The 22,094-nt window shown below is 33.0% G+C and overlaps 1 protein-coding gene across 2 annotated transcripts in view; it reads left to right on the top strand.

Annotated features, from left to right (window-relative positions):
* PKD (serine/threonine-protein kinase D3) overlaps positions 1-20,057 on the top strand; it is a 44,522-nt gene extending 24,465 nt beyond the window's left edge. For both annotated transcript variants that reach the window (XM_065355477.1, XM_065355485.1), the window contains 16 exons: positions 4,482-4,620; positions 5,567-5,710; positions 5,793-5,965; positions 6,062-6,341; positions 6,434-6,597; positions 6,688-6,743; positions 12,622-12,742; positions 12,907-13,042; positions 13,134-13,322; positions 13,457-13,558; positions 13,634-13,902; positions 13,985-14,168; positions 17,844-18,026; positions 18,125-18,210; positions 18,298-18,425; positions 18,548-20,057. In XM_065355477.1, coding sequence (XP_065211549.1) covers positions 4,482-4,620; positions 5,567-5,710; positions 5,793-5,965; positions 6,062-6,341; positions 6,434-6,597; positions 6,688-6,743; positions 12,622-12,742; positions 12,907-13,042; positions 13,134-13,322; positions 13,457-13,558; positions 13,634-13,902; positions 13,985-14,168; positions 17,844-18,026; positions 18,125-18,210; positions 18,298-18,414 — 2,343 coding nt within the window. In that variant the 3' untranslated portion in view covers positions 18,415-18,425; positions 18,548-20,057. The remainder of the gene's footprint in view (positions 1-4,481; positions 4,621-5,566; positions 5,711-5,792; positions 5,966-6,061; positions 6,342-6,433; positions 6,598-6,687; positions 6,744-12,621; positions 12,743-12,906; positions 13,043-13,133; positions 13,323-13,456; positions 13,559-13,633; positions 13,903-13,984; positions 14,169-17,843; positions 18,027-18,124; positions 18,211-18,297; positions 18,426-18,547) is intronic.
* Positions 20,058-22,094: the final 2,037 nt, after the last annotated feature.

The following is a 22,094-nucleotide window of genomic DNA, read 5'->3' as shown; positions in this document are numbered from 1 at the left end:
TAGGTATCTTACACGTATCTTCATCGAAACGACAGCAGAACAAATTCTCAATTAGTCAGCCTCAGCTTGGCGAAAGTGTACTATCCATTCAAGCGAATGTGAAATTGCATCTCTTTAGTCTTCGCAAGGTAGACTCGTCTCTCTGTCTCTAGCTCTAGTCTCTACCATAACGATGAAATTTTTACTCGTTTAATATTATTATTTATGTAAGTATGTATATTGTATACCTATAGTAGTGGAAAATTATACGACATTTTCATACAAAGAACATAGTGTTTCGTAAGAGTAAGAGACGCCGCAGATCGGTTGGGATGGGGGACGGGGGAGACGACGACGACGTCGTTGTGTAGGTACTCGTATCGACGACTCGGTGACGTTGGTTCCTTTTTTCCCTTCTTTTTCTTTTCGACTGAAAACCTCTCAGTCTCTGCTGCGTGTTCGTAATATTACGTGTACATCACATGACGCATTAACCATAGCAACGTTTTTCTCTCTTTCTCTTTCTTTCTTTCTCTTTCTGTCTCTCTATATATTGTACAATAATAATAACCGATACACAGCCATAGAATACGTAGACGTACTATGTATGTGTATAGACTAAATGCCACAAACTAACGAAAAAATTCTTCCAACTCTGCGATGCTGTGCCTTGCCTTGTGGTTCTCTCTCTCTCTTTCTCTGGGTGTTTCACTCTCGCTCAATCTCGTATCAAGTATTTCTTCGAAGTCGAAGCCGAAGCTGCGACGAGTAGATTTTTAATAAAAGCCAAATATTTTTCAACGCGTGGTTATCCTCGATATACGACACGATACAAATACATTTATGTATAGACATTGTAGACTCAAAATCTGTGCACTTTCTTCTCTAGTTTTGTCTTACTTGTACTATTTTCATTTTCAAACTTGAACCAAAGCTATGCCTTCCTGGAAACTATTCGTATGAGTGATGAGGACTTTAAAAAATACCCAGTTACTTACCCAGCCAAAATTGTCAAGTTACTCGTAGATACAAGTTCAAAATTAAAGGGGCAGACTTTTACAAAATTACCAATTTGAAAATTGTGTTTGCACCTTTAATTTTTATTTTAATAACGTTTTTTATTCGTCTTCTCGACTACTGTCTTCGGTTGAATTTTGGCAGACAATTTCCGAAACACCCTGTATTTTGGGGGAAATCCGTATAAATTCCCGAATGAAAATGAATATAAATTTTTTTTCGTGAAAGTTGACCATTTTTATTCGAAAATTATCAAATGCATAAAAATTACTTACTAATTCTATTGTGAAAACTTGTCAAATTTTTCAATGAAAAATCTTTACCTTTGAAGTAAAAATTCCAAGTTTTGTAATTCGGCATACGTTTTTTTTTTTCACTGAAAACCATGGGAAATTTTTATGAAAATGCGTTCACTTTTATAGTGAAAATCACAGAAAAATCACTGACTTTTTGAATAACTATCTCCCAACTTTTTGCGTGTAAATCATCAATTTCTAATTAAAAATTGAAAAATGTTTTTGGTGAAAATTTTTAATTTTTTGTGAAAAATTACATATTTTAGATGTATGTATTTGCACAGCTTGCTTGTAAAAGTTATCAATTTTTGGCTAAAATTGCCTATATTGATAAAAATTGTCAATTTTCTAAGTATCATGAGTTACCAATTTTGGTAAAAATTCACAATTCTATGTGAAAATATCGTATTTTTCCCAAAAATGAATTTATTCATTTAGTGAAAACAACTGAAAATTGTTAGTGGTGACGGATTTGGCTTTTTGATGAAAATTTCAAAGTATTTTAATGAAAATTATATTGTTGAAATTAAAAAAAAAATCATTTGGTTTTCATAATGGAAAGTCATTCGAAACACATTGAACTTATGACTGGAATAAATCAACTTTCAAAAATAAAAATTTCCCATTTTTGTTAAAAATGAATGTCACTACTTAATATCTGGTGTACTATTATCCATCTTAGGTAAAAAAATGACCAATTTTTGGTAAAAATGTCCAAATTGTGGTATAAACTACCAATTTTTGGTAAAAATGATCAAACTTTATAAGCATTTTCCAATTTTTGGTTGAAATTACTAATTTTTGGTAATGTCCAATTCATGGTAAAAATGATCAATTGGCCAATTTTTGGTAAAAATTACCAAATTTAATAGAAAATTACCAATTTTTGGTTAGATTTACCACTTTTGGTAAAAATTACCATTTTTGATTAAAGGTACCAAATTTTATGGAAAATTACCAATTTTTGGTGAGAATAACTAATTTTTGGTTTAAAAATGACCAATTTTTGGTAATGATGAATTGATGACCTATTTTTGGTAAAAGTAACCAATTGACCAATTTTTGATAAAAATAACCAATCAATCAATTTATGGTCAAAATGACCAATTGATCAATTTTTGGTAAAAATTACCAAATTTTATGGAAAATTACCTTTTTTTGGTTAGAATTACCAATTTTTGGTAAAGATGTCCAATTTGTGGTAAAAATGATCAATTGTCCAATTCATCGTAAAAATTACCAATTTTTGGTTAAAACTACCAAAATCTATGGAAAATTACCAAAAATTGGTAAAATGACCAATTTGACCAATTTTTGGTAAAAATAATCAATTGATCAATTTTTGGTAAAAATTACCAAATTTTATGAATAATTATCTACCTTTTTTTGGTTAGAATTACCAATTTTTGATTCTTGGTAAAATTACCAATTTTTGTTTAAAACTATCAAGTTTTATATAAAACAACCTATTTTTGGTTAGAATTACTTACTAATTTTTGGTTAAATCAACTAATTGACCAATTTTTGGCACAAATAATCAAATTGATCAATTTTTGGTAAAAATTACCAAATTTTATGGTTAATTACCTTTTTTTGGTTAGAATTACCAATTTTTGATTCTTGGTAAAATTACCAATTTTTGTTTAAAACTATCAAGTTTTACGAAAAATTACCTATTTTTGGTTAGAATTATTAATTTTTGGTTAAATTAACTAATTGACCAATTTTTGGTACAATTAATAATCAATTGATCAATTTTTGGTAAAAATTACCAAATTTTATGGTTAATTACCTTTTATTGGTTGGAATTACCAATTTTTGATTAAAACTATCAAGTTTTATGGAAAGTTACCTATTTTTGGTTGAATCAAACAATTGACCAATTTTTGGTACAAATAATCGATTGATCACTCTTTGGTAAAAATTACCAAATTTTATGGATACTTACCTTTTTTTGGTTGGAATTACTCATTTTTGGTTAAAGCAACCAATTGACCAATTTTTGGTAAAAATTACCAATTGATCAATTTTTAGTAAAAATTACCAATTGATCAATTTTTGGTAAAAATTATCAAATTTTAAAAAATGTACTTTTTTTCGATAAAATTACTAATTTTTGGTAAAAATAATCAATTGATCAATTTTTGGTAAAAATTACCAAATTTTATGGATAGTTACCTTTTTTTGGTTAGAATTACCAATTTTTGTTCAAAACTAACAAGTTTTATGGAAAATTACTAATTTATGGTTAAAGCAACCAATTGACCAATTTTTGGTAAAAATAACCAATTGATCAATTTTTGGTAAAAATAACCAATTGATCAATTTTTGGTGAAAATAACTAATTTGATCAATGTTTGGTAAAAATAACCAATTGATCAATTTTTGGTAAAAATAACCGATTCATCAATTTTTGGTGAAAATGACCAATTTGATCAATTTTTGGTAAAAATAACACATTTAACAATTTTCGGTAAAAATTATCAAATCCGTTTTTTTGGTAACAATTACCAATTTTTGGTAAAGATGTGCAATTTATGATAAAAATGATCAATTGCCCAATTCTTGGTAAAAATTACCAATCTTTGGATTAAATTACCAAATTTTATGAAAAATTACCAGTTTTTGGTTGAAATTACTTACTAATTTTTGGTAAAAGTAACCAATTGGCCAATTTTTGGTAAAAATAACCAATTGATTAATTTTTGGTAAAAATTACCAATTTTTTTGGATAGTTACCTTTTTTTGGTTAGAATTACCAATTTTTGATTCTTGGTAAAAATTACTCATTTTGTTTAAAACTACCAATTTTTATGGAAAATTATCTATTTTGGTTAGAATTACTAATTTTTGGTAAAAGTAACCAATTGACCAATTTTTGGTAAAAATAACCAATTGATCAATTTCTAGTAAAAATAAACAATTGATCAATTTTTGGTAAAAGTTACCAAATTTCATGGAAAATAACCTTTTTTTGGTTAAAATGACCAATTCTTGGTTAGAATTACCAACTTTTGGTAAAAATTACCAATTCTTGATGAAAATTGCTGATTTTTAACGAAAATGACCTACTTTGAGACTCACGAACCTTGATAAAATTGATATGTATTGTACCAAACGATCAATTATTTGCTCAAAACATATTCATCAGCAAATTAATAATGTGCGTTAATTTTTTTTCTGTTACAGTGTCCGGATCACGGTGTTAGTAGACTAAGCGATCGTTTGCTACTGTTTCGACACGATTACTCATCACCAAATATTCTCCATTATGTAAATGCCGCCTCCGATATTGTGGACGAGGTTTTGGTCGAGATTGTACTTTCAGGTAATAATACTTGAGAACTTGATAATGATGTTTTTTCAGTATCTATTAGAGAACTTGTGAAAAATTTTGTGAAATCCCTGGCTTTATTTTTGGTTCGAGTTTATTCAAATTTTGAAATGAGCAAATATTTTTTTTGTGTTCGAATATCGTTGCAATTTGTTCTCCATTGTAAATACGGATAGATAACTTCGAATTAGATACCTAAAATAAACAACAAGAACACTATAATGGCTTTTGAAAACGCGATTTTGAGCTTTGAATATTTGCCTCCGGTTTAACGATTCAAATGTCCAGGGTGTAATTAAACGAACGAAAAATTCGATTATTTACTTTCGGGTCGGGCTACTCGTAGTATTATACCATCGTCGTTTGCCATAATCGCGTGTCTATTTCAAACTCACAGAATTGAGTCGAATGTACGAGTATAATATTCCAATTCCCCTAACCTTTGATACATTCGGTCGCGTGCCTTTCTCTGCATTCTGCAAAGAGAAAATGTTTACACAGAATGGCGAGAAAAATGACGCTTGTATCGTACCTATAGATCAGCAAACGATGTTAAAAATTCTCAAGTTTAGACACGTGCTTCTCTCGAGAGGTTTTCCAAGTGAAGCGGTGCACGACGACGTGTTCAAACTGCTGGCATTCGAAACAAAATTACGTACATTCGGCTAATATGCTCCAGACAACGAGTACCTTACCTACCTAAAACACAGTTTAGGGGAAGGTGAAGCGAAGAGACTATACACTATGTAAACTGTTGCGTGTCAGATGTACTCGTACCTTTCGTTTCCTCGTATTATGACCTATTAATCATACTAATTGATACGTTTTAATTGACCCTTTACTTATATGTATACGTCTTGTACTGAAACGGTGTTCTTTATGGGTACACGTATAATATGCAGAACGTGCTCCAATTTATTTGGTTTGTTTTTCTTCCAAGGTCAAATAATCAGCGAAGAAGATGTACAAGAAGTTCAAGTTCGACCGCATACATTATCTGTGCATTCCTACAAGGCTCCCACGTTTTGCGATTTCTGCGGCGAGATGCTGTTTGGATTGGTCCGGCAAGGTCTTAAATGCGAAGGTAGGTGGTTTTTTTCTTCAGCTTTGGGGTGAATATTGAAATTTGAAAAGAACTAAAATGTTTTTGACTTATGGTTACACAGGATGCTCGTTGAATTTCCATAAAAGATGTGTCGTCAAGGTACCGAACAATTGTGCTGGATCTTCGGCAGTTATCGGCAAGAGACGTCGGTCATCTACTCTGCAAGTGCCTCGAAGTCCGTCGAATTTTGGTTCCAATTCGTCTCTGGCTTCTGCCTCAGATGATTCCAATTCGGTTAGTAACCTGCTGCAGTCTCAAACTCTGGAAGATGCTGCTTCATAAACAGTTTCCTTATTCAACTAATTCCCATCTGAATATCTTTGTTCACAGACCAGCTCGGTATTTTCATCCAAAGGAATCATCAAGTATTCGCCATTACCACGTAGTACAACCTGGAGTGAGAAAGACGGTTCAAACCATGTAATGATACCGCATACATTCGTCTTGCACAATTACACCAGACCTACCGTTTGCCAATTTTGTAAGAAGCTGCTCAAAGGTATCTTCAAGCAAGGTCTGCAGTGCAAAGATTGTCATTACAATGTTCATAAGAAATGCATGGATAAAGTACCCAAAGACTGTAGTGGAGAAAATCCTAAGGAACCTGCAGGTAATACATATATCCACATGTGGCTACAATAATCATCATTTGTGATTGCTGATTGGTGATTTTTTTTTTGATTTGATTTTTGTGTTCATTAGGCGATTTGTCAGATCCTTCCAATAGTAATGAACCTGATAAGGAAGAATCCAAAGATGATGAAGACAGTGACAACGAAAGTATCTCTAATTCGCAGTCTACCAGTTGTAATAACGATACTGAAAATACAGCCACATTAGCCAATGGTGGTACTCCTCCATTTATTGTAAGTATATAAAATGATTGTTTTCTGGTTTATCTTTGTGTTGATATTTATGTATGTCTAATCGCTTCATTCGATGTTGACTTTTTGCAGGATATCACAAGCAGCGAAATTGATAATGATTTAGAAGAACAAAGGAAACGAATAAGGTAATTTTAAATGATTATTTAATGACATGATGCATCACTGGATGACAGCATCCGTCGATGTGTAACATTTTAGTGTTGTTTTTTTTTTTTTTTACATCGTTATGTGTAAATAACAAAAGTATAGAGTGATTCCCAGTTATTAGCGCGTAAAAAGCCACTGTAACAGAAATAATCATTTTAACCAAGTTTTATCGCACTGTATTTTATACTCACTTGCAACCCAAGTCTATAAGATTGTTTGATGTTTGATAATGTGATAGCATCTTTGATCCAGTTCCAGTTAGAGGAGCAGTAGTGAACTTGTAAGGAAGTTGTTTTATAATTTGATTTGTTGAAAATGGAAAAAAAGGAAAGATGGTGAAATAGAATTAGGGTTAAATTGTAACAAATTGAGTTGTGAATGCTTTGAACTGCTTCATCATGGAAAGAGTAAAACGACTTGAATCATTGGTCTGTGGTGGTTCTCTTTCTCCCCCTCCCCTCGACTCTTCAATAGTGGATTGCTGGTCATTAATGGGGTTTTTCCCAAAACTTCATGTTCAAGAAGGCCTTCATGGGGTGATGAAAGTTTCATGTACCTATTCATTATTTCAGCATTCAGCCTAAAAAAAAAAAAAATGGAGTAAAAGATTATCTACATAATAATCCATTTATTGGTGTGTACTACATAGATTTTTATGTGAGGTTATAGACTGATGTACATATGCATATAAAATCACAACAAGAAAGTTGAAGATCCAAATAGTTCAAAATTTTAATACCAAAACAGATATGGATATTTTGATTTGTTTACAGTTTCAATTTTGAGAAAATAGCACATCTAGTTTTTGTTTTGAGACAATACCGCTCCTAGTTTTTGTTTTGGGCAATTCTTTCAGGTTGTTGGTTGTTTCTGGATTTGGTTTTCTATCTGGTTTCTTGTCATGGAAATTACCATAGACATTGTTGTACAGATTATGACATCATAACTAGTAGGAATATCCATCACTGCTTTTCAGAAATACCGGGTCTTTGGATTTTGTTTTTCTCTCACATTGTGTTGGTTGCTCATGGTCCATTTTATGCTGTGTATAATGATACACATTGAGCTTAGGCAATGAAGCCTTGCAACTCCTGCTTAGTTGATCATCTCACATCATGCAACCCTCAATTCCAGAGTTTTACTACCTATGCTTTTCAACCACAACTTATTTGATGTCTCTAAAATGCATCATCTTGGCCCAAACACTCTTCAATGTTAATTTTCTTTGTTTTCTTTAATTTTGTGCCCAAAATATCACAGGATTCTAGAAAATGTTTAGTATGATCGACTTTCATTAGGGATTTATGTGTTGGTCCAAGAGTCTGTCCTGGACACATGGGTTGTATGATGAGTAAATTTCCCTCCCATGTTATGTCCTTGACACACGGGTTGTATGATGAGTAAATTTCCCTCCCATGTTAATAGAAAACCAGAAGAGGTAGAGAAAAAATGAACACACCATTGTATTCAGCAGACTTTAATTCACTTTCCTACATTTATTCAACTTTTCAATCATTACCAACATTTATCTAATCTACAGATTAACATAATAATACATATACCTTCCTCATAGAATATTACCACTTGATGATATAGCTATGTAGTTCCACATTAAATTTTTCAACTCTTCCTCATTCTCAAATTTGATGCCCATTGTCTGATTTGAGCCTAGGGAACACATGGTAGTCACTGGAGGCCAAGTTACCACTGTAGGTAGAGTGAGTTGACTAATTCCAACCAATCTCACTGATGAGGTCACAGTGCATTTCTCAAGCTGAGTGAGGTCTAGCGTTGTTATGGAGTAAATGGATTCCTTTCAATAATTTTCTGTTGTCGTTTATTCTGAATTGCTCGATGAAGGTTTGTTAAAGTCGTACAATCAGAATACCATTGCCATAAGCTTCTTCTGAATTGGCACCTGCTTTGCTTTGACAATACTAAGGGAAGTCATGTGTTTCCACTGCATGCTCATTCATTTGGTCTCTGGCATGTTGTGGAAAACCCAGGTTTCATCTCCAGTCATGAGTTTCTTGAGAAAATTATTACCTTCTTGGACAAACCCCTGCAAAATTTCAAGGGAACTGAGTATTTGTTGAGATTTGTGCTGTTTAGTAAGGAGCCTAGGGTCCATTTGGGCACTCAACTTACAGCAATTCACTTGCTGATGCACTACCTTGTGTATATGGTTTGTTAGTGCATTTGAGGAAAAATCTCTTCACAGCCAGAAATGCTGAGGCGCAGGGTACCACCCAATGTTTTGTGATCAGTCTGCTACTTTGTGTCTTATCTTTACAACTCATTCTCGTCTCTACCCACTTCAACTCTTTGAACAGTCGATCTTTCTTCTTCTTTTTCTTCTTCCGTCTTTTCAGCCTTTTTTTCTCAATCCACTGCTGGATAAAGGCCTCCCCAACTTCCTTCCAGGAGCTCTAGTCCTGGGCTGTATTCCACCATTCTCCGTCACATGTACATATCTCATCTTCCCATCTCCATTTTGGTCTTCCCGCGTCGACCATATGTAATGGACAAATATTTCAAACCGGGGTATATGAAGCCAACTTTTTGGATGCGGAATCCAAAAAACATTCCTCGCATGTGCCACTTTACAGTAGCGTTTACTAGTCTTGGTTGTGTGGCTGGTTGTGTTAAATGGGGCGCCAGACCAATCACAACACTATAAACATCACATTTGGTGCATGAGCAGAAGGTTTCCTGGATTCTGCATCCAAAAAGTCAGCTTCTACTTCAATGTTTTTTTTTTACGTTGAAATGTTTGTCCATTACCCGCGTAGCACAAGCAATACCAAAGTTGATGGAAAAGACGAGATCTCTAATCCGTCACTTGTTGACAGGACATTTGTTGACACCAATGTCGTTAAATGAGGAGTGAGAAGTTGATGTAAAAATCAACTGTCTTCTCCCTTCATTTTTTGTCTCGACAAGGTCTCGACATTGGTGTCATATTTTTGAGTCTGAAAGAAGCAAATTTTGATTAAAAATGTGCGAAATGTCCCCAAAACACTTTTTTTGATTCAAGTAAAATTATTCTCAAAAATATTTCACCCTAAAAAAATGTGTTGAAAGAAAAAAAGTTGCCCTGAGTGGTGATCAAACCTAGGTTGCCACACACTTCTGTCACATTCTTTAACCACTAGACCATTGCCACTGTTGTGTGAAATCGACAAATGAGTCAGCAACACTTCGAAATTTCTAAAAATATTTTATAGATCTCTTGTAATCGACATAAACTTCTTCATCAATATTAACCAGATGGCTGATGTCGATTACAAGATCTACAAGAGTATCTACTCATAACGACATTTTGTAGATATTTTTGTAGACCCTATAATCGATATTGAAATGCAGGTCGTCTCGCTGATGCCAAAGTTGATGACAATTATTAGATTGTCAAAAGTAACTATACAATATCAAAATTTTGTAGATGTGACCATTCAGGAAAAAAGGGACCTTAGCATCACTTTTTCAAAAAATCTTTTTTTTTGGATTCGGGACCTGAAAACACTTAAAAATTGATTGAAACCATTTTTGAAGTTCCTAGATTGCTAAATCATACCTCAAATGAACATTTTGTACAAGCACATTCACAAAATTTTGATGCAAAAAACTCAAAAACAAAAATTTTTTCAACTTAATCTCAACTTTTCTTCTTCATGACACTTTTTTTTTTTACTTTGATGATTTTTTTTCGATTTCTTCATCTAAAAACATCAGAAATTTTTGATAATTTTGAGATCGGCAGATCTTCAAGCTCATTTTTGAATTTGAAAAAAATTTTAAAAATCAATCATTTTTAATAATTTAATTTTTGCACAAAAATTCATTATTCATTTTCAAAAGCCAAAAAAACATTCAAATTACATTTTTTGCCGAAAATCAACTTGTAAAAATTGAAATTGAAAAAAAAAATTGGAAAAATTGCCAAATGAGGGATTCGAACCACGTACCTCTGGCGTGGTAATCCAGATACTTTGCCACAGAGCTATCGCGTCACCTAAAGAAGGTGTGTTTTTCAACTGTATACAAGTTGCCAAACAACAACAAAAAACGATCCCCCCATGCCCACACACCAAATTGTGTTGAAACGCCATAGTCGCCGCTGATAACTTTGAATGCGTTTTTCTCGGAATTTTGTTTTTCGTGACTAGGTCCCTTTTTTCCTGGATGGTCACAGATGTGTATGTGTTTGTCGATCTTATAGTTGACATCAACTTCCAATTGACAAGACGACCTGAATTTTGATATCACTCATGGGTCTGCAAAGGTATCTACGATATATCGAAATCTTGCACATGACTGTAGATACAAATTTAGACAGCAATGACGACCATCAGCATTTTCATCATAGTTTTTGAAAATAGTGTCAATTTTTCATCAATTATCTTAAACGTAGTTAGATTAACCCCTTTGTGGATAATGTTCCAACTTTTTTCTATCAACAATCATGTAAAATCATGTCAATGTCTTCCTGTTGCCCATTTTCTATTTGGTCTCAACCCAGTAGTCTTTACCACCCATTGCTGATCCCCACTTGTGACAACTTGACCAGACCAGCACCACTTGTTCCACTTGGCTGTCTTCATAATGTCTGTCATCCCTGTGGCCTCCCAAATTTTCTCCACTGTCCATTTGTCTTGGAGTGTTATCCCCAGCATTGACCCCCTCCATTTACCTTCAGCATCTTGACAATTCTATCTTCCAGCTTCTTCATCAATGGCCATGTCTTGCTAGCATATGAGGCCAGTGGGATAATGCATTGATTGGCTACTTTCCTTCTCAGACACATTGGTACTGACTTCTCTCTGATTATTCCTCATAGCCTCAAATATGTGGCCGGTGATGGTTTTATTCTCCTGGATATTTCTCTGTTGAAATCACTATTCATTGTCTTATCTTGGCCAAGGTACACAAATCCATCAACCATCTCAATCTCATCGCCCTCCATCTGGGCACATTTTTTGTCAGCTACAAACCCATTGCACAAAGTTTTGGTCTTCCTTTATTTACTTTCAGTCCCACTTTTAGACATGCATCTTGCACCTTGTCCAGCATTCCCTGAAGTTGATCATATCCACTACTGGATTTCCAGATAATATTTTTAAACTCTAATGATTCATTGCAATTTCATGACCATCTGCTGGCTTTTTGACTTGTTCATTTGCCAACTTGAGGGTTCACAAATTGTTTCAAGCCTATCTAATAGCTTGAGGATAATATTCATGATATCAATTCTTACACGGTTGATAGACTGTAAATTGTGACAGAAGGAAATCAAACCTAGAGGTTTATTGATACCACCTTTCTGGATTTCCAGATAATGTTTTAAATTCCAATGATTCTATTGCAATTTCATGACCATCTGCTAGCTTTTTGACTTGTTCATTTTACAACTTGAGGGTTCACAAATTTTTTCAACCCTATCTAACAGCTTGAGGATAATATTCATGATAATTAATTCTTAAACGGTTGAGAGGCTTGAAATTGTGACAGAAGGAAATCAAACCAGAGGTTTATTTGTTTTCTTATGTTCTTATCAGTAAGATTAGGTCGTGAACGACGATTTGTATCTCATGATTCATTAAAAGTACCCACTACATCTTATCACTGACATTAAGTCGATGTACATTTTATGTAATTGACGTCACATCACACAATTTTTCTTTTCTCAATATTGTAGTGTAGGTATGTGTACAGTAGTATGGTATCTATTCGAGCACCATTTCCGTATGTTTACGCCAGGGTTTTTATTTTGTTTTTCCAATTTTTGTACCTTGCAATTTGTATTTTAACGCTTTTATATGTTTGTATTTTGGTTTTGTTTTTGTTTAACTCGATTAGTACCACCAGTAATAATATACCTTTGATGAGAATTGTACAATCTGTGAAGCACACCAAAAGACGCGGATCTAAAGTTATCAAAGAAGGTTGGATGGTTCATTTTACCAACAAAGAAAAACAGGTGGGATTACACTGTAATGCTATAGTTGATGTTTAGTTTGGCTATCTTGTTTTAATGTTGCTAATTCACTAAATTGATTGTTTTTTATTTTTTGCTAAATTAAATGCTGTGTGTAACTTGTGATAACTATGTAGCATTAATATATTTGTTGGTGGATTTTGCAGAGGAAAAGACATTACTGGAGATTGGATTCGAAATCTATTACCTTGTTCCAAAGTGATACCGGCACCAAATATTATAGGGAGATACCATTGTCTGAAATCTTGTCTGTGGATTCTGCCAAGACTCAGTACATTCCAGGTGAGTTGATAGGTGATAAGGTTTATTGCTTCCTGTGTTTACTATGAATATTAATGTTTTACCCAATACATATGTGCTATTCTGTTTACAGGTGTGATGCATTGTTTTGAAATTAAAACCGTGAGCTTACATTATTTTGTTGGAGAAGATCCTCTATATGGTGGTCTAAATGGTAATAATCCAGCATTTCCACCGACAGAAAGTGGTATTGGATCTCATCTAGCTAAAAGTTGGGAAACAGTGTTGAAACATGCTTTGATGCCAGTTCCTTCTAATATGAGTGAGTACAACTTATAAATTTTCATCGTTTTAGTTTTCTTTTTGATGAAATGACAAAAGTCTGGAAATCCATCCAAGTAGTGGTTTGGTGTGATACTTTGTGCAATGTCGTCTCATGCTTGTGTGTTTTTGCAGAAACTACAGAATCAGAAGACAACATCACAGATATGAGTTTGATGTATCAGATATTTCCAGATGAGGTTTTAGGATCAGGCCAATTTGGTATTGTCTACGGAGGTGAGTGATTCTTATTGCAAATGTTTGAAAATTAAGTTTCTCTGGTTTCTAATTGGATCATTCTCTGGAATTTAGGGTTAGATCGTAAGACCAAAAGACAAGTAGCCATCAAGGTCATCGACAAATTACGTTTTCCAACCAAACAAGAAGCTCAGCTGAAAAACGAAGTAGCCATTTTGCAGAATTTATCGCATCCTGGTGTTGTGAACCTCGAGCGTATGTTTGAAAACGAAGAACGTATCTTTGTCGTTATGGAGAAACTAAAAGGCGATATGTTAGAGATGATATTATCAAGCGAAAAAGGCAGATTACCAGAGAGAATTACCAAATTTCTAATCACCCAAGTGAGTTTTATTCTGAACATTTGCCTGCCAAATGCAGAGTCCATGAAATTGAGGAGTTAATGTTTTGGTTTTTTCTTCGCAGATTTTAATCGCTCTGAAACATTTACATAGTAAGAATATCGTTCATTGTGATTTGAAGCCGGAGAACGTTTTACTGAGCTCGGATTCGGATTTTCCTCAAGTCAAGTTGTGCGATTTTGGATTTGCTCGGATAATTGGAGAAAAATCTTTTAGAAGATCGGTCGTAGGAACACCAGCCTACTTGGGTAAGTAATTGAAATACCTGTAGATTTTTTTAGTTTGGATTTTTCATATTTATCAGTTATTGTTATAGGTTTTTTTTCAATTTTATGTATTTTGTGGGGTTTTCTATTTTTAGTTTTAATATTCATTCTTTTCAGTTAGTTTTTTGTTTTTCTGAAATTTAATTTTGAATTTTTTCTGCCATTTTTGTTTTTTTACATTTTCTACTGGTTTGAAAACGGATGTTTTAGGGATTTTGTTTTTCGATTTTTCCATTTTCATTTCCTGTTTGAATTGTGAAGTTTTATAATTCTTTTTGAATTTTCTATTCTGTTTTTCTGTTTTTTGATTTTCATTTGCTAGTTTTCATTCCTGTGTTTTTTTTGCCATTTTCTGATTCATTTCGTTCAAATCATGTTTTGTAAACTGAAAAAAATCATCAACTTTTGGTTTATCTAAGTGTCTTCTCAAGGTCGTCTATCTTCCTTTCTGGCATCTTGAGGACATTGAACTATTTACAGTCAAACTTGGATAAGTGGAACCCATGTAAGTGGAAAACCTCTATAAGTGGAATAAAATTCGTTTCCCTAGCACTTCCCTATGTAAACCCATGTTAAAGTCACCTCTTTAAATGGAAACAGAACCTATGTAAGTGGAATTTTGTTTTGAGTAGCAGAACTTCTGGAACTGAAATGTTGCTTTCGTTTTACCTCTATAAGTGAAATTCTTTTCCTTCTTACCTCTATAACTGAAACATTTATCATAACAGCACCTCCAGAAGTGGAATTCGTTCCAGTTAACGAGGTAAGAAGGAGGGGAATTTCACTTATAGAGGTAAAACGAAAGCAACATCTCAGTTCCAGAGGTCCTGCTACTCAGAATACAATTCCACTTATATAAGACTTTAACATAGATTTAGATGGGGAAGTGGTAGGGAAACGAAAACCTCCATAACTGGAATTCCAATTTGTTCAACCTCTATAAGTGAAACCTACTTTAGTGGAAAACCTATGTAAGTGGGAAAAAATCCGTTTCCCTTGCGATTCCACTTATCCAGGTTTGACTGTATCTGGCTCTTCAAAGAGGTCTGTCTTCCTGTCTGGCTTCCCAAGGTTGAATGTCTGCATGTTCAGTCTCTTCAGGTCATTGACCCGTCTGTTATGGCCTATTGAGGTTATTGATCTGTATGTCTGGCTTCTAAAGGTTGTCTACCTGACTGCCTAGTCTCCTTAGGTCATTGACCTGCCTACCTGTCTGGCTGGTCTGTCAAAGTCGTTGACCTTTTTGTCTAGCTTCTCAAGGACGATGGTTCTGTGTCTTGCATTTTTAGGTCATTGACCCGTCTGTCTAGTTTTTCAATGTCGTTTGTCTGCCTGTCCGGCTTTGTCAAGGTCATTGACCTGTCTGTCTGACCTCTCAAAGTCATTGACCCTTGCATTCTGGCTTCATGAGACCTTCTGTCTGTCCCACTTTCTCAAGGATTGTTGATGCATGTTTTTTGAGCTTGGTTTTGATTTCTTTTAAAAAGCTTTTTCATGGTAATTTTTGGTAACTTACTGGTAACTTTTGATAATTCTTTAAAGTAAATTACTGGTCATTTTTGGTAAATTAATGGATATTGTTGGTAAATTATTGGTAAATTACCAGTAAATTTTGGTAAATTGTCGTTTTTGGTAAAAAATGTATAATTTTCGGTAAATTACCAGTAACTTTTGATAATTTTTTAAAGTAAGTTACTGGTCATTTTTGTTAAATTAGTGGATATTGTTGGTAAATTACTGGTAAATTTTGGTAATTTTTGGTAAATTTTTGTTGAAGTACTGGTAAATTTTGGTAAATTACCGGTAAATTTTTGATAAATTACTGGTAAATTTTGGTAAATTGCAGATCATTTTACTGGTAATTTTTTATTAATTGATAAATTATTAGTTATTTTTGGTGAATAAGGTACTGGTAATTTTTGGTAAATTACCAGTAACTTTTGATAATTTTTAAAAAATAAATTACCGGTATTTTTTGGTAAATCACCAATAGTTTATGGTAAATGACCGGTAATTTTAGGCAATATTTTTTTAGATTACTGGTTAATTTCAGTAAATTACCAGTAATTTTTGGTAAAACCGGTAAATGATTTGTAGTGATGATAATTTTTTCAAAATTACTTGTTAATTTTGGTAAATCACCAGTAATTTTTGGTGAAATTGGTAAACTACCAGTAGTTTTTGGTGAATGACTAGTCATGTTAGGTAATAGTTTTTCAAAATTATTTAATTTTGGTAAATTACCGCTACTTTTTGGTACAGTTTTTTGCTTTTGTTTGTAGGTTTTCCATTGTCAATTTTCTTTTTTTTTTTGGTTTGTTTTTAATCCTTGCTTTCAGATATTTTAGTTTTGTTTTCATCCAGTTTTTTGATTTTCTTTTTTGTTTCTCTACGTTTGTTTTCTGCTATTGGCGTATGTTATTCAATTTTTTTAAATTGTGTTTTTTCTGGTACATTTTTCATTTTTTTTTCGTTTTTGGTTTTTGAATTTCAATGTTTTGGTTTTCAGATTTCAGATTTTTTTGAAATGTTTTTCATGGTCTCTAGTTTTCAGTTTTGTTTGGTTTTAGTTTTCAATATTTTTTTTTGGTCTTGATTTCGTTTTTACGTTTTTTTTTTGTTTTTTGGTTTTGAAATTTATCTTTTGTTGTTTTTTTAATTCGGTTTTCGGTTTTCTTTGTATTTTGTTGAGACGTTTCACGGTATTCAGTTTCCAAGTTTTTTTCGGTTTTTGTTTTGGTTTCGAACTTTCGATTCGATAATTTTTTTGATATAAATTACTGGTATTTTTTGGTAAAGTACCAGTAATTATTGGTAAATTACCAATAGTTTTTGGTGAATTACTGATAAGTTTTGGTGAATTACTAAAAGTTTTTGGTAAATTACCAATAATTTTCGGTAAATAACAAAAAATAAATTATTGGTAATTTTTGGTAAATTATCAATTATTACTTTATTGGTAAATTACTGGTAATTTTTGGTAAATCTTCGGTAATTTTTGGTAGTGGTAAATTACTGGTAATTTTTGGTAATGGTAAATTACTGGTAATTTTTGGTAATGGTAAATTACTGGTAATTTTTGGTAATGGTAAATTACTGGTAATTTTTGGTAAATTACAAAAAGTAAATTACCGGTAATTTTCGGCAAATTATCATTTTTTTTGGTAAATTACTGGTAATTTTTTGGTAAATTACTGGTAATTTTTGGTAAATTACTGGTAATTTTTGGTAAATTACTGGTAATTACTGGTAAATTACTGGTAATTACTGGTAAATAACTGGTAATTACTGGTAAATAACTGGTAATTTTTGGTAAATTACTGGTAATTTTTGGTAAATTACTGGTAATTTTTGGTAAATTACTGGTAATTTTTGGTAAATTACTGGTAATTTTTGGTAAATTACTGGTAATTTTTGGTAAATTGCCGGTAATTTAGGAAAAAGTCGGTTGATTTTGCGCGCTGCACAAGATTTTTTTCTTTTACTTACTTCCCTTTGGTTTTTTCGTATCTATTAATTTTTTTTTTTGGTTTTCAAAATTTGTTTTGTTGCTGGAATCTAACGCTAATATTTATTGAAAATTTCTATGTTCATTCCCTCGTCTCCTCTCTTCAGGTTCATGTGGTTAATTTACAATTTTAAAAAAAAATTTTGCAGCACCTGAGGTACTGAGAAACAAAGGATACAATCGATCGTTGGATATGTGGAGTGTGGGCGTCATAATCTACGTCAGCCTTAGTGGTACCTTTCCGTTCAATGAAGATGAAGACATCAACGAACAAATTCAAAATGCTGCGTTCATGTATCCTCCTCATCCTTGGAAGGATATTTCGGATGATGGTAAGCATTCCATTTTTAATTTTTTTTTTTTTTTTTTTTCAGTAATTTTAACAATTATCAATCAACTTACTTTTCAACTTTTGTGGTTTTTTTCACAGCTATCGACCTGATAAATAATTTATTACAAGTAAAGAAACGTAAAAGATACACTGTGGATAAATCATTGGCTCATGTTTGGCTCCAAGTAAGCAATATCTCTCGATATATTTTTTAAGCTAGATGAAAAATCGAATGATTTTATATTTACCTGTTTTTTTTTTCTTTCTTTCAGGATTACCAAACGTGGCGTGATCTTCGTGATTTAGAAAATCAATTCGGATGTCGGTACTTGACTCACGAGTCGGATGATGCTCGATGGACGAATTATCAGAAACACTGCCTTACATGACATTTCCCCAGGTAATTGTCTATCGATTCGTTTTTGCTCATTTTTTCTCCTCGAAAACCGATAAATTTCCCTTCTTGCATACTCAATGATCTGATTTTCTTCTAATGATGATATTTTGCATTTGTTTTCACAGCGGCGAAGTGTAAAGAACCAGATATGTAAAGGAGAGCTGTCTTATTTTGTAAAATCGTTACAACATACGAGTACATGGACGACCCAACACAACACTAAAAGGAAACACTTAGTGATGCTGAAACTTAGAAGCTTAATTTTGTATTCGTTTTTCAAGTATTTTTTGTATCATTTTGTATCCCTTTTGAGCGCGACGCTTTTGAAAAAATTTTCGACGAGTAGGTTTTTTTCGCTTTTAACCAAATTTTTTCTGACAACGACGAACAAAGGTCCACACGCAGTACTTCCTCCTGTATTTATTCGTGTTGCTCATGTAACTTTTTATGTATTAATCTTTCCAGTAAGATTTTTTTCTTTATTTTGTATTCTTTGCCAAATTTTGGGCTGCGAGTAATTCCGCGAGTTTCTTTATTTTTTTTACGTATTTCTAAAGAGAACAAAAAAAAAACGTAAATCGTGTAACGAATATTTGAACAAAAACGAATTTGTAATTTTACTATTAGTTAATTTTTTTTTTCTTCCTCTGTGAAAGAGTGAAAAATTCCAGAATAGGATATTTTTACGTGGTTATTTAAGTGCAATATCAATTTGTCAAGTTATATTTTTTTCTAAGTGTTTGTTATATATTTTTTTTTCTTTTTTTAATTCGCATTGAATGTGAGTAGTTGTTTGGTAGATGGCTTATGTGTGTGTGTTCCGGTGTAATCGAGTGTGATTATTTTGCCTAAGACATTCGGAAAGTTCATTGAACTTTTTTTCTCTCTTTTTTTTAAAGAAACGAAGATCATCTTCCAAGCACCTTTTTTTTTAGTGAAAAGACGAGAAATATACGATTTCACTCGACTATGCTGGAACATTCGTTGAAATATCTACCAACATTTTCTTTAATTAGATAAAATGAGCAGTATTAATTTTGCATTTAAATTTTTACGAAAAGAGTATTTTGGCTACTTAATACCTCGATCGAGTTGAAAACTCTTGTATTTTAAATACTTATACGAAACGCTTCCTCTTTCTTTCTTTTTTTTTTCCTTCGATGTGATTTAATTTACCTAATTACCAGTTTTCTTTCTCAGTATTGGTTTTTACCTGCAGTATTTATTACCTATTCTATACTACCTACTTTTACTTTTTAATACTATTTTTTTTTTTTTTTTTAAAGCTATGCTTAGAAAGTAGATTAAATTGAAGTGCTTTTTATTATGGCGACTGAAATGTATACTATTTTTTTAGTTTGTGGTTTTACTTCTTTATTTTTTTACTATCGAATTTATTTCGTTTTACCTGTAATTTCTCGTGCATATAAGGAATGTGTTATGTGAATTGTGTATTGTTTTGTTTTATCAATTATTGTTTCCTTCTTCTTAGCCGAACAGTGAACAAGTTGTTTATTTTATCATTGTTTTTTAAGTTACTTATTTGCACAGGTTAAGTTGGAAATTGTTACTTTTTTGAAGCGCGTTTATTTCGTAAGATGTTCGATTCGTGTAATAAATTCGCTTTCATACGCATATTATGACATATTTTTTTTCTGTGTATGACGCTTGTTTTCGAAAAAGTTGAGCTTTCAGGTAGAAGGAAGCTCGATCGACTGAAACTAACGAGCTTGACGTGATCAGCGATGCTCGATTGGTGATAATCGACTATTCGTACAGCCTATTTGGCTTTCATTCGACTAAAAAGCTCAATTTTGAAATAACATAATTTTTCAAATTTTGATCATTTTTGAGTATAAGAGATGCGCAATGAGAACAATTTCATTAGGAGAATATGAGATATTAGGAGGTTCGATACTCCTAATACTTGAACTTTCGAAACAATTTTGCAAGCTTTAAGGAGCTTTTTAGGCTGTACGAACTGCACGAATAGGGGGGTTTTTGGGTACGGCGAATTCGATTCCGGTGTTGGTTCTTGCAAAAAGCTCAAAGTTTCCTCCGAAATGAAGCTTTTTTCATAAAAATTGAGCTTTCAGGTAGAAGAAAGCTCGATCGACTAAAATAAACGAGCTTAACGTGATCAGCGATGCCGAATTAGTAATAATCGACTATTCGTACAGGCTATTTGGATTTCACTCGACTAAAAAGCTCAATTTTGAAAAAACAGAAATTTTTCAATTTTGACCGTATTTGATAATAAAAGATGCTAAATGAGACCAATTTCATTAGGAGAATATGGGATATTAGGAGGTTCGATACTCCTAATACTTGAACTTTCGAATCAATTTTGTGAGCTTTAGAGAGCTTTTTAGGTTGTACGAACTGGACGAATAGGGGGGTTTTTGGGTACTGCGAATTCGTTTCCGGTGTTGGTTCCTGCAAAAAGCTGAAAGTTTCCTCCGAAATGAAGCTTTTTTTCATAAAAGTTGAACTTTGAGGTGGAAAAAAGCTCGATCAACTGAAACTAACGAGCTTGTCGTGATCAGCGATGCTCAATTATTGATAATCGACTATTCGTACAGCTTAATTGACCATCATTTGGCCAAAAAGCTCAATTTTGAAAAAACAGAAAATCTTCAATTTTGACCATTTTTGAGTATAAAAGATGCTAAAAGAGACCAATTTCATTAGGAGAATATGAGATATTAGGAGGTTCGATACTCCTAATACTTGAACTTTCGAATCAATTTTGCGAGCTTTAGAGAGCTTTTCAGGCTGTACGAACTGCAAGAATAGGGGGGTTTTTGGGTACGGCGAATTCGTTTCCGGTGTTGGGTCTTGCAAAAAGCTCAAAGTTTCCTTCGAAACGAAGCTTTTTTTCATAAGAGTTGAGCTTTCAGTTAGAAGAAAGCTCGATCGACTAAAATAAATGAGCTTGACGTGATCAGCGATGCTGAATTAGTGATAATCGAACATTCGTACCCCCTAATTGACTATCATTTGGTCAAAAAGCTCAATTTTGAAAAAACAGAAATTTTTCAATTTTGATCATATTTGGTAATAAAAGATGCTAAATGAGACCAATTTCATTAGGAGAATATGGGATATTAAGAGACTCGCTACTCCTAATACTTGAACTTTTGAATCAATTTTGCGAGCTTTAGGGAGCTTTTTAGGCTGTACGAAGTGGACGAATAGGGGGGTTCTTGGGTACGGCAATTTCGTTTCCGGTGTTGAATTCTGCAAAAAGCTCAAAGTTTCCTCCGAAATGAAGCTTTTTTTCATAAAAGTTGAGCTTTAATTTGGAAGAAAGCTCGATCAACTAAAATAAACGAGCTTGACGTGATCAGCGATGCCGAATTAGTAATAATCGACTATTCGTACACCTCAATTGACTTTCATTTGACTGAAAAGCTCAATTTTGAAAAAGCACAAATTTTCCAATTTTGATCATTTTTGAGGATATTGGATGCTAAAAGAGACCAATTTCATTAGGAGAATATGAAATATTAGGAGGTTTGATACTCCTAATACTTGAACTTTCGAATCAATTTTGCGAGCTTTAGAGAGGTTCTTAGGTTGTACGAACTGCACGAATAGGGGGGCTTTTGAGTACGGCGATTTTGTTTCCGGTGTTGGTTTTTGTAAAAAGCTCAAAGTTTCCTCCGAAAT

The sequence above is a fragment of the Planococcus citri genome, chromosome 1, assembly GCF_950023065.1.
Source record: "Planococcus citri chromosome 1, ihPlaCitr1.1, whole genome shotgun sequence".
NCBI classification, from domain to species: domain Eukaryota; kingdom Metazoa; phylum Arthropoda; class Insecta; order Hemiptera; family Pseudococcidae; genus Planococcus; species Planococcus citri.
The sequence above is the reverse complement of the archived record's forward strand: the minus strand, read 5'-3'. Positions and strand labels throughout refer to the sequence as shown.